We start from the raw sequence: 12,353 nt of genomic DNA, 5'->3' as shown, positions 1-12,353 counted from the left end.
TTAATTTAAACGGCGACACGTATTATAAATTTTGTGACACGTATTATAAATTTTGATTTTATATTAGTAATTTAAAAAGAAGGAATAAGTAAAATATAATATTTTAGTGTTTTTAGTACATTTACATTTCTTTTAAAACAATTTAAGAGCAATTAGGATTGCGACCCGCCGCAATGCGGCGGGGATACTTTAGTTATAATTAAGTCAATCAAGGACCAGCATGTTATGTTAAACCTGTCAAACGGGGAAAAATAGACGATATAAAAACATTCACCCACACACGCATGCTACGTCGTGTTAACTCGCAAAATTTAGAACGAAATGTAAAAACGTTAAACCAAAGACGCACTTTGCGATGTGTTACGTCACAAAATTTAGAACCAAGTATAAAGCAAAAAATTTGCGGAAAATGAAAACTATAAACGATCAAAGTTGAAAATAAAAAGTTATGAGGATAGATTGCAAAAGATAAAAAGTTTTGGGTTAAAAGTAAAAAAAAAAACAAATAGTTTTGGGTTAAAAGTAATTTATGAAATACTTTTGGGTGAAAAGTTAAAAAAAATCAATTTTTTTTTAGAAAACCCCCAAAGCCAACGTTATGACAACTACATGCATAACCATTTTTCTTTGAAACATCCCAAAGCACACCCCGTGTTGCGGCGGAGCGTAAAACGGTGTCAAATAGTACTAATGTTACACAACCGTCATCGACCACCAACACTGACTCGACCTAGGATATGCATGTTGCGACGAACCTGTCAAACATGGAAAAATAGATGTAAAAACATTGAACCACAGATGCACATTGCGTCGTATTAACTCGAAAAAATTAGACCTATACGGAAAACGAAAATTTGCGAAAGATAAAAAGTATAAGTGACAAAAGTTGTGAAGTTAAATTGCAAATAATGAAAAGTTTTGGGTTAAAGTTAAAAAAACAAATTATGTAGGGTTAAAATTGAAAAAAGGTAAAAACCTTGGGTTAAAATTAAAAAATCAAGTTTTTTTTTGAAATACTCCCAAAACACAAGTTACAACTAATGATTGCACAAAACACTTGCAAACTTATATATGGAATAATACCTTAGCTCCTTCAATAAGGGGGACCCTGCAAGCAATGGCTTCTAAACAATCTTTGGTCGTGGAAACATCCGATGTATGTGTTCTTTCCATGCCTCTCCAAGCTTCCAACATTTTCATCTACACAATATTCACATAATTACATGAATAATGATACCTACATACTCTAAATGGACTGACTGCTCGTTAGTTAATGAAAATCAGATTGCTAAATTTAATAAAAAAATAAAAAAATTACAAGTTTTGTCCTTTATCTATATACCACTTTTCAGGGAGTGTTCTTTTCAATGAATTTTGACAGGTTTTACCCTTTATAGGGAATTTTGTTGCAAGTTACGTCCTTTAAGCCTAACCCAGTTAAATTTTTCAGGTAAATCTTATTACGCATGGGTAATTTAGCCATTTTACTTATTTAAAGGACAAAACTTGTAATTTATTCTTTAAAAAATATTTTTAAAAACTCATTGACGCTGCATTCGGGTTTTCAATCTCGTATCCGGAGCTCCAACGGTTGGTGAAATCAATGGCCAGTGGACTTCATCAAATGGGTGTTTCAAAAGGTGATGTTGTGTTGATTCTGTTGCTGAATTCTGTTTATTACCTTGTGATTCTTTGGAGAACGTTTATTTAGCGGTTATACCGATGTTTATTACCTTGTGATTCTTTGGAGAACGTTTATAGTGATTCTTTGAATATATATTTTTAAAGAATAAATTACAAGTTTTGTCCTTTAAATAAGTAAAAAGACTAAATTACCCGTGTGTAATAAAATTTAACTGGGTTAGGCTTAAAAGACGTAACTTGCAACAAAATTCCCTATAAAGGGCAAAACCTGTCAAATTCGTTGAAAAGGACACCGTATGAAAGGTGGTATATAGATAAAGAACAAAACTTGTAATTTTTCCAAAAAAAAATATAAGTTTCATGCCAGTCATGGTTATAAAATATAAACACATATAATATTTATATTAAATATACTATATATTATTTATACAACATTATCTATAAGTATATAAATACATAACCAATATTGTTATATACACATTACTATTATTATAATATATTATGTTATTTATATGATTATAGACGTATATAAAAATATTGTTTAGAAATACACAAAAAATAATTGAATAATTAATAAATTATAAACGAGCTGAGCTCGAACCAAGCTTGAGTTATACAATCATTCACGAGCCAGGCTTTATCGAGCTTTTTAAATAGAACTCAAAATGAGCTATGATCCAACCCCCTTGAGTTTATGAGCCGAGCTTAAGTTTTATCGAAGTTAATACCATACAAACAGAATCGTTAAGCCATGTTATATGGGATTAGGATCAAATACAAAGGATCCTAATTGTAAGAAGTGTAAGAAGGATTTATAGAGTGACAAGTGTCCAATAACCTAAAAAAACCCACTACACAAAAAAACCTCACAAAAAAAAAAAAAAAAAAAAAAAAAACTTAAACATCCACCACCACCAAAAACCTAACACCCCCCCCCCCCCCACATCACCCACACCAAAAAAAAAAAAAAAAATTTTTTTTTGTCGAGGGGGTGGGGGTTTAGGTTTTTGGGTGGTGGTGGGTGTTTAGTTTTTTTTAGATTTTTTTAGGTTTTTGGGGGGTGTGAGGGGGGGGGGGTTAGGTGTAGTGGGTTTAGTTTTAGGTTATTGGACACTTGTCACTCTATAAATCCTTCTTACACTTCTTACAATTAGAAGCCTTTGTAGAATAACTTGACCCATGTTATATGTACTTTTTTAAATTTGACGAGCTAAGCTCATATATATCAGGCTTAATGCCATACAAACTGAATCGTTAAATGCGATAGTGTCAGTTTAGAATTGGATTTACTCACTTGAGAATGAAATATCGAGTTGAGCTTAATTTCCATCTTCTCTTTCTCCATCTGTAATCTCTTTTGTAACACAGATTGTTGCAACTTCGCGACACTTTTCCATGCATGAAATGAATCATTCTGTAGTCGTTATATCATAAATCACGTGATTCGAAACTATGATAATGTGCTTATACAAATTTATTGGGTTTGACCCTTTGAAGTCAACTTAAATGGAATTATCATAGATTTAGTAGAAAGTACTTCATATCTTTCTTAATATGAGTATAAAATATTATTAGACGTCCACCACAATATGAGTATAAAATATTATTAGACGTCCACCAAATGAAATACTAGTAATTGGTCTTACTAATATAATATGTATATGAAAAATTTAATGATAATACTACTAGTGTTTTTCGTTTGATTATTAGAATGATTTATTTTTATAGGAAGGGTTCCACAAGTATAATATATATAATAGTTGATTAATTTATTTTGTTTTACGTTAAGAGCATTTTAGTTATTTTACACCCACTTAACACTAAAGGTAACAGTCTGAGATTAATTTATTTTGTTATATCATAAATCACGTGATTTGAAACTATGATAATGTGCTTATACAAATTTATTGGGTTTGACCCTTTGAAGTCAATTTAAGGGCATTTTAGTTGTTTTATATAATTTATTTTGTTTCATGCGATTCTGGATCCTCATGAAACCCTTGCTTCTTCTTTGTGATCTTTTGTATAACAGTCTGTGATTAGAACTTTGACCTTTCAAAATTCTATAACGAACTTGTTAGCAATTGTGACCGATTCTGAACTAGGGTTTTTGTTTTCTTATTTTCATCATTCACCGCCTTTCTCTTTCAGTAAGAAATCCTGACTTATTAATTTAGTTGTTATTGATCGCGGTTAACTGAGATTAATTTAGCTAGATTGATACACTACTTTAATCGGTTAAGGATTGAAAACTGTTGCTAGGGTTTGAAGGATTAGGGTTTACGTGTTTTTCTTTGGCTGCATGGTTACGGATTCTCTTGATTGAAGGTGGTTGTCTTTGTTTGTCTTGTGCATGGAGAGAAATAGGGATCGGGGGTTAGAGGATTTAGGGTTTCAGTCTTTCACGGAAAAGTTGCATGGGGATATATTCATTAGTGCTAATGATCTGAAGCCGGTGAGTATTCCGGAATCACTAGGGAAGCCGTCTTTGTTTGGTAAGCCTCTCAACATTGATGGTAATCCCTTGTTGCCTCGACGTGGTAACCCGAAAGTAATCAATGTGATTGATGAGTTAGAAAAGATTTCTGTTCCGGTTCAGTTAGAGGGAGCTAACATGGATTGTAAGGATGATTCGAATGACATAAGGCCGACCCTTAGCTCGTATGCGGACAGGGTCAAGAACAGTGCCCAGCCGAAAAGGGAAGTGAATTTCAGGTGGATGGAACCGACCGAAACTTGTCAAGAGGCTGATTTTGTCATCCCGCATGCGGTAATTCGTAAAGTCCAGGAGAAATTTGAGAATGTTTTGTATGGTTATTTTTTTGGGTAATCGGCTTCCTTTTCCGGTGGTGGAATATTATGCTATAAATGTGTGGTCTAGATATGGTTTTGTTAAACTTATGATGAATTCGGAAGGATTCTTTTTCTTTAAGTTTGACAATAAGGAGGGTATGTCTAAAGTGTTAGAAGGTGGGCCGTGGTTGATTAGGAAAGTGCCTTTGTTCTTGAATATATGGTCTCCTTCGGTCAGTCTTAGGAAAGAGGGTATTAAGACGGTTCCGGTTTGGGTCAAGTTGCATAATGTTCCTCTAGCAGTGTATACGGATGATGGGTTGAGCTTGTTAGCATCTAAGCTAGGGACTCCTAAAAGATTAGATGGTTATACTGCTGATATGTGTTCGGATCATTGGGGTCGAAGTAGTTTTGCTCGGGCTTTAATTGAAATCAATGCGGATACTGATATTAAAGACCATATTACTGTTGCTATTCCGAATCTCGATGAGGATGGTTATGTTACTGAAAGAATTAAAGTAGAATATGAGTGGAAGCCTCAACGTTGTTCGGAGTGTTGTGTTTTTGGTCATAATGTTCAGACATGCGCTAAAAATGTGAACATTAATAAAGCAAAGCAAGTTGTGGTTGATGAAGATGGATTTATGACAGATAAAAAGAAAACGGCTAGGTTGGGAGTTATGCCATAGAAACAGAAACCAAAGTTCATTTACAAACCTAAGGTAGCTAATGTTGGAGCGAGTTCGTCAGGCACTAAGAATGAAAAATCGAATTATGTTAACCGAAGTAATGTGGAAACAACAAACTCTTTTGAAGCTCTAAATAAAACGGATGGGGAAGCTAGTATTGTCAATATAGAGAATGAAAATGATCCGGGACCACATGCTAAGGTTGGGAATTAGGATCATTCTCAATCGGAAGAGGAGTTTGTTGAAAGGGTTCCAACGGAAATGTCTAAGTTCATATCTAGTAAGTCGGATGGGAAAAACGCTGAGGGGGCAAGCACTCCCGGTCTCAAGGGTTTAAATGGGTAGTATTGCTTCCTGGAACATTAGGGGTTTGAACCGACCCCTGAAACAAAACGAGGTTTGGGTTTTTATTGCTGAGAATCAACTCAGTGTTTGTGCGGTGTTGGAATCTCATGTTCATGTGAATAATTTATACAGAATTTGTAGCAAGGTTTTCCGTAGTTGGAGCTGGACGTCTAATGGTGGTTTGTGTACTAGAGGAACTCGAATTATCCTAGGATGGAATGCGGATATTGTGGACCTTATGGTGCTATCCCAATCGGACCAAGTGATTCATACACAAATCTGTTTTAAGGTCGAGGAAAAAGTGGTCCTTTGTTCTTTTGTTTATGCGGAGAATACGTACCAAGCTCGACGTGTTCTGTGGGATAATCTATGCAAGCATAATAGTTTGGCTCGTGACAAGCCGTGGGTGATACTTGGTGACTTTAACGTTGCACTTCATATAGACGACTGTTCTTTTGGTTCATCAAGCCTTTCTATAGGCATGCGAGAGTTTTATGATTGTGTCAAGCACTCGGAGCTTCTTGATATTCCTTGTCATGGCATGCACTTCACCTGGAACCAGAAGCCGAGAGAGGGCATTGGTGTCTTAAAAAAGCTTGATCGGATTATGGGTAATGTCCATCTCCTTACTTTGTTTCTGGATGGTTTTGCGTTCTTTCATCCTCCGCGTATCTCAGATCACACTCCTTGTGTATTTAAAACGTCGTCGGTTATCCGTTCAAAGCCGAGACCATTTAAATTCCTGAACTTCATTACGTCTAAACCGGAGTTTAAGCAAGCTGTAGTTACCGAATGGTCCAAGGATATTCTGGGTCATGCCATGTTTTCGGTTGTGAAGAAAATGAAAAATCTTAAGCCAGTGTTTCGTAAGATCCTTTTTAAGCAGGGTAATCTTCATGAAAGAGTATCTTCTTTACGGAAACAACTAGATCAGATTCAGCAGCAAATCGATGCTAATCCGTCGGATACGTGTCTTCGTGATTCGCAATCTTTGTGTCTTCGAGAATTTCAAGTTGCGGCCTTTGATGAGGAATGTTTTCTTAAGCAGAAAGCTAAGGTAGATTCGCTAAGTGCGGGTGATGCTAATACTTCTTATTTTCACAAGTGTGTGAAAAGCAGAAATGCCAGAAGTAAAATTTCGTGTATAAAAGATACCCAAGGTAATCAGTTTGAGGGCGAAGATGTTCCAGCTGCCCTTGTAGCTCACTATGCGGAATTTTTGGGTACGGAGGATCTAGTTGACACGCTTGATATTAATGACTCGTTTATTAATACTCTAACTAGTGATTCTGCCAATCATATGGTTCGCGCGGTGACTAGAGAGGAGGTAAAAAAAGCTATGTTTAGCATCGGGGAAAACAAGGCTCCGGGGCCTCATGGATTCACATCAGCTTTCTTTAAACATGCTTGGGATACCGTAGGTGATGAAGTTACTGATGCAGTACTTGCTTTCTTTGATAATGGCCAATTGCTAAAGCAAATTAATCATACAATCATCGCGTTGGTGCCTAAAAAGGAGTCTCCCAATACGGTCCTAGACTATAGACCGATCTCTTGCTGTAATGTTCTGTTCAAATGCATCAGCAAAATCATCACGGATAGAATTAAAAGCAGTTTGGATGGCTTGGTCAGCATAAATCAATCGGTTTTCGTTCCTGGACGTAAGATATCTAATAACATTCTTCTCACGCAAGAAATTATGCATAACTATCATACTAATAGAGGGCCTCCTAGATGTGCTTTGAAAATTGACATTCAGAAGGCTTATGATACAGTTAACTGGTCCTTCCTTGAAGCTGTTTTATTGCGCTTTGGGTTTCATCGGAAAATGGTTAAGTGGATTATGACTTGTGTCTCCACGGTGTCGTATTCTCTTTGCATTAATGGCGACATTCACGGGTTCTTCTATGGGAAGCAGGGTCTTAGACAGGGGGACCCTTTGTCCCCGTATTTGTTTACTCTAGTCATGGAAATCTTGTCCCTTCTCCTTCAACACGTGGCGAGAATCGATACATCTTTCAAATTTCACTCTCAATGTGCTAAGTAAAAGATCATTAATGTTTCTTTTGCGGATGATCTCTTCATCTTTGCTCATGGCGATAGCCTTTCGGTCAAAGTCTTAAGGGATGCTTTAGAAAGTTTTACGAAGATCTCGGGTTTGGTCCCTAGTGCACCTAAAAGTACAATTTTCTTTTGCAATGTTCCTAATCTTGTTAAGACTCAGATCCTCGGGTTAATGCCTTTTCAGGAGGGTGCCTTACCGGTCCGTTACTTTGGAGTTCCTTTGATCTCTTGTCGTCTTACATATAGAGACTGTAAAGTCCTTGTCGAGCGAGTTCACCGTCGCATTGATAACTGGATGTCTAGATCCTTGTCATTTGCAGGAAGACTTCAACTGATTAATTCGGTTCTGGCTTCTATGTACACATATTGGGCGTCTGTTTTTATGCTTCCGGTTCGTATTGTAAAGGAGCTTGAAAAGAGTATGCGTCGTTTTCTATGGAATGGTGGTGCCCAGGGGAGTGTTCGGTCTAAAGTTGCTTGGTCCAATGTTTGTTTGCCGAAAGATGAAGGGGGTTTGGGCATCCGTAGTGTTAAGGATGTTAACGTTGCGTTAATATCAACTCATGTGTGGAGTATTATCAATAATCGCCCTTCTCTATGGGTCCAATAGATCCATTCCTACAAATTAAAAGGCACTAATTTTTGGGAGGTGAAAAAGCGTGGTAGTGCAAGCTGGGGATGGAGAAATATTCTTGCTATTCGTGATCACATACGGCCTTATGTTTGGATGTCTATTCAGAGCGGTCAGCAAACGAATGCTTGGAGTGATAACTGGTGTTCTTGTAGTCCTCTCCGTCTCTTTATTACTCCTCGGACTATAGCTAATGCGGGATTTAACCTTAGTTCCACTGTTGCGGATCTTATAAATGATGTCGGCCAATGGAAATGGCCTCAAGCTTGGTTTAATTTATTTCCGGTCCTTATAAATATTGCTCCCCCTCAACCTTTAGTCGATATGGCTGATCGATGTCGCTGGAAAGATCTCGATGGGAACCTTCATCACTTTCGGTCTTGGGAAGCTTGGAATACTCTTCGTCAAAGGGGTGACAGGGTTGCTTGGGCCGATTCGGTTTGGTTCAGTCAATGCATTCCTCGGCATTCCTTCCATCTTTGGTTAGTGATAAACAACAAGCTAAAGACACAAGATAGGATGGTTACTTGGGAAGCGGGCAGTGCTACAAATCTTATTCTTATGTGTTGTCCTCTTTGTAGTTATGATCGGGATTCTAGAGACCACCTTTTCTTTCAATGCTCCTTTGCTTCTAAAGTTTGGGAATCAGTAAGGAAAATGGTTAACATGGGAAGTGTCAACAACACATGGTCCTCGATTATGCGGTGGATGGTACAAAATGCAAATTCTCGTCTTCTTGACCGGATTGTTTGTAAAATCCTTATTGTGGCTTCTACATACTATGTATGGCAAGAGAGGAACAACCGGTTATTTTCTCGTGTTCAACGTACTCCTGATATGCTTTCTCATGTTATCATCAGTACGGTTCGGCTGAAGCTAATGGGATTTAAAGTTGGCAGGGACTTGAAGCACCGCAAGATTTTGGATACTTGGCAGATCTCGATGAAGAATTTGGATTGTGAACCGTGCTAGAGTCTTTATTTTTGTTTCCGTTGTTTGTTATGAGCTAGGGTGTTGTTTGGCTAGGTCTTGAGTTGTTTCTGGTTGTACGTTTCTGTCGTTGGTTGTGTTTGTTGGTTTTCTAGTCTTGGTTTGTCTAGACTAGTTGTGTGTGTCAGTGTCTTGGCACACCCTGTTCTTTTTTGTTTGTGATTTATAAAATTTACCGGGGTAACCCTTTACCAAAAAAAAGGTAACCTTCATTCGGTTCAGAGACTATCAATAACGAATGTGCAAAAGTTGTGTACTATAGAAGTAATTTTAATGTATGGACTATAAATGAAAAAGGAGCAAACCACAAGAACTATCGGGGTATTTTTCTCTAACAAAACTTATAAACTTTTGAAAACATTCAATATTTTAGTATCGATTTTTAAAAGTGAAACAAAATGAAAATGGTTAAGTTTAACCTAAGGGTGTGCGTAAACTGATGAAACCAAGGTCATTCGGTGTGGGGCTCGGCTTGACCCGTCCTGGCCCGTCACCGAGCCTCAACACCATTTCCCCCTTAGCGTCGTCGTCGTAATCGTCCCACCCCAGACGATGAGGAAAGGCACTAAATGACAAAAAAGTTGACCGTTTGATTCATAGTCGTTATAAAAAAAATATTTTTTTAATCCCACTTTATAAATATACACCCTTTATTCTCCTATTTTTACCCCAAATCTTTCCAATCTCTCTCATTTTTTATACACCATCATACTTTTATAAAAATATAAGCGTGTCTTCTTATTTTTTTAAGATTAATTTTAGTTATATATATGTATATATATATATATATATATATGTTGCATATTTAATTTGCCAAAATTAAAAAATAAATAAATTATTAGGTGGGGTAGGCTAATCCTACATTTCCTTGGTTCCATAATTGGAGGGGCATCCTCTAAGAAGTATGACGTGACGTTAAAGTGGAGAGTCATTCTACAAGGACTACCATCTCCCATACCGAGTAGCCTAATCGATACGTTCAAGTAAAGTAAATTGATAGGTTAAACATGATTGGGATTTATGGCAATAAGTCCATAGATTGAAACAATGGATTTAACTTTACGTTTTAAAATCGGTTGTGTAAAACGAGCATGCCGAATTTAACTTTTTTATATGTAGTATATCACTTTAGAAATATGCACTTACCTATGTGTGTAATATTAATAAACCATCTTTATTATTTAGAAAATACTAATAAAACTAAAAATTTGGAAATATAATTTACAAAAAATCCAAAACTGTATTAACGTTTTGACCCAGTTTTACCTATCAAACGGATGGTGAACAACCCTAGTTTTACCAATTCACCCCTCAAGAAGCAAAAGTTTAAGCGTACCTTAGCTTTGTTATCTAATGTTTCATTAATAACATTTGCTCTAGCATTGGCATATCTCCACTGCATCCAACTTCCATGCATCATTCTGAACTGATGAACGTTCTCCACCATAATCACACCCGCCCCAAGAGGTGACAAACAACCCGACCCGTTTTTCTTCATCTTGATCAAATCAAGACCCATATGCAGAATATTCCGTTTAGCCGTTCTAGATGGACTTGTTGGAGGCTTAAAGCTCGAAAGTGGAGAGTTGGGCGATTCAGGTCGGCCCGGTGATGAACCCCATTTCGATGACAATGATAATGCATTCGCTTTCTTCATCGCGTTCTTGATGATGGTGGATTTTGTTGGTGAACTGGATATAGATTTTCTTGAGCTTATTGTTGAGGCCATGTATGATGCCAGAGAGTTTCTGTCTGTGATGAACGGAGAGCCCATATCACTGCACTCAGAGTCGTCAGAGAAGGAACCCGATTTCATTCGGGAGTATGTTCTCCGGCGAAGTTCCTTTTCGTCCACCGACAATCTTCCAGGCATTATAGCTGCGCGTAAACATACATTTTATACTAGGGTATGAATTTCTAACATAACACGACATGAATCTAAAACGAGGTTCAAAGGTTAGGGTCACTTTCACGTCAAACTAAGGAGAAAACGTTTAACTATACATGTCATTTGTCTCAACCCGGCGGCAAGTTCACATGCTGACGTCAAGATACTTGTTTTTTTAACGACATATTAACTTACTCTTATATACTCATATGCCCGTACCTTATAAGATTTTTACCATTCACCTCCAGGATAGATATTAACCCAAATAGTTATGTTTTAAATGTGCGTTGTGAAACAACTTAAACTATTCTTGTATTTTTTTTTTCATGTTTGTGTTGTGTAAAATGTATAAGTTGGTGTCGGGTTCAACCCGTGCATACAACACGACCCCATTCATGTAAAAGTAGAATAGTTTGCTTTTGTTTTTAGTTGATGATTACCTAACTCCTACATCACCGGAGTGCATACCCCACTTGATCGATGCATTCATGTAAAAGTAAAAATATATTTCTTTTAATTTTATTTGATTTGATTTGATGATTACCTAACTCCTCCATGGTTCCATCACCGGACGAGGAAAAAGAAGTGGATGATTTTCCGGTGTACCTCATCGACCCACCTCCAGTAACCGGCTTCCGATTCTCCTTCAACTTGTTTTCCTTACGCTCAAACCGTTCAAATTCTGAACAACTGGTTTGCTTCCTAAGAAACGATGAACCCTTTCTATGATCGCTTCCAAGGTAATCCGCTAGCGTGGGTTGATTGTCTGGTTTCGATAAGTTAGGAGAGGAAGAAGGCCAAACTCCACGAAGCAACCTGGTGTTTCTAAAAGATGATCTTGGTTTGACGTCATGGGAGACATTGTGGTTGGGGGACGGTGGTGATTCCGTGACGGAGATCGACTTGAACGTATGTTTACCGGATATCATAATGTAGAGAGAGAGAGAGAGAGAGAGAGAGAGAGAGATGGAGAACAAACATTCCGTTGGAAACTGTTGGCTAAATAAGATATATGGTGCCGGCGGCCTGCACAGGAAGTTAATTACTTTTAAAGATTTCCTTTTCTTGTTTTATAAAAAAACTATAGAAGCTTATTTCAGACAAAAATAAAACTTTGAATTTAAAAAACTTCTTCAAGATATGAAAAGTTTGTTAAGGGTTATATCATAATTTACAGGTTGAAGAGACGAAGTCAAAGAAAATGAAAGTTAAGTTTTCAAGTGCCACATTATGGTTTTTAAATATATGAAGTGCTTCCATTTGGTCATTTATTTTGATGCCTAGATTGGTGATTGAAGATACATAGTCG

General features: G+C 37.0%; 1 protein-coding gene across 1 annotated transcript; it reads right to left on the bottom strand.

Moving 5' to 3' along the window:
* Positions 1 to 829: 829 nt before the first annotated feature.
* Positions 830 to 12,090, bottom strand: LOC110881940 (QWRF motif-containing protein 3). Its single transcript, XM_035978235.1, has 5 exons — positions 11,589 to 12,090; positions 10,493 to 11,034; positions 2,939 to 3,058; positions 1,084 to 1,200; positions 830 to 835 (listed from the first exon to the last, which is right to left on the bottom strand). The coding sequence occupies exons 1-5, from the start codon at positions 11,971 to 11,973 to the stop codon at positions 830 to 832; spliced, it is 1,170 nt and encodes a 389-aa protein (XP_035834128.1). The 5' UTR covers positions 11,974 to 12,090.
* Between the last annotated feature and the right edge of the window lie 263 nt (positions 12,091 to 12,353).

The sequence above is a fragment of the Helianthus annuus genome, chromosome 10, assembly GCF_002127325.2.
Source record: "Helianthus annuus cultivar XRQ/B chromosome 10, HanXRQr2.0-SUNRISE, whole genome shotgun sequence".
NCBI lineage: Eukaryota > Viridiplantae > Streptophyta > Magnoliopsida > Asterales > Asteraceae > Helianthus > Helianthus annuus.
This window is presented reverse-complemented; position numbering and strand designations above follow the sequence as displayed.

Coding starts and splice junctions, on each gene's coding strand:
- LOC110881940 (XM_035978235.1), bottom strand. CDS start 11,973: ATGATATCCGGTAAACATACGTTCAAGTCGATCTCCGTCACGGAATCA. Junction 11,035..11,588: donor TGGAACCATGGAGGAGTTAG/GTAATCATCAAA, acceptor GTTTACGCGCAG/CTATAATGCCTGGAAGATTG. Junction 3,059..10,492: donor CATTAGATAACAAAGCTAAG/GTACGCTTAAAC, acceptor TAACGACTACAG/AATGATTCATTTCATGCATG.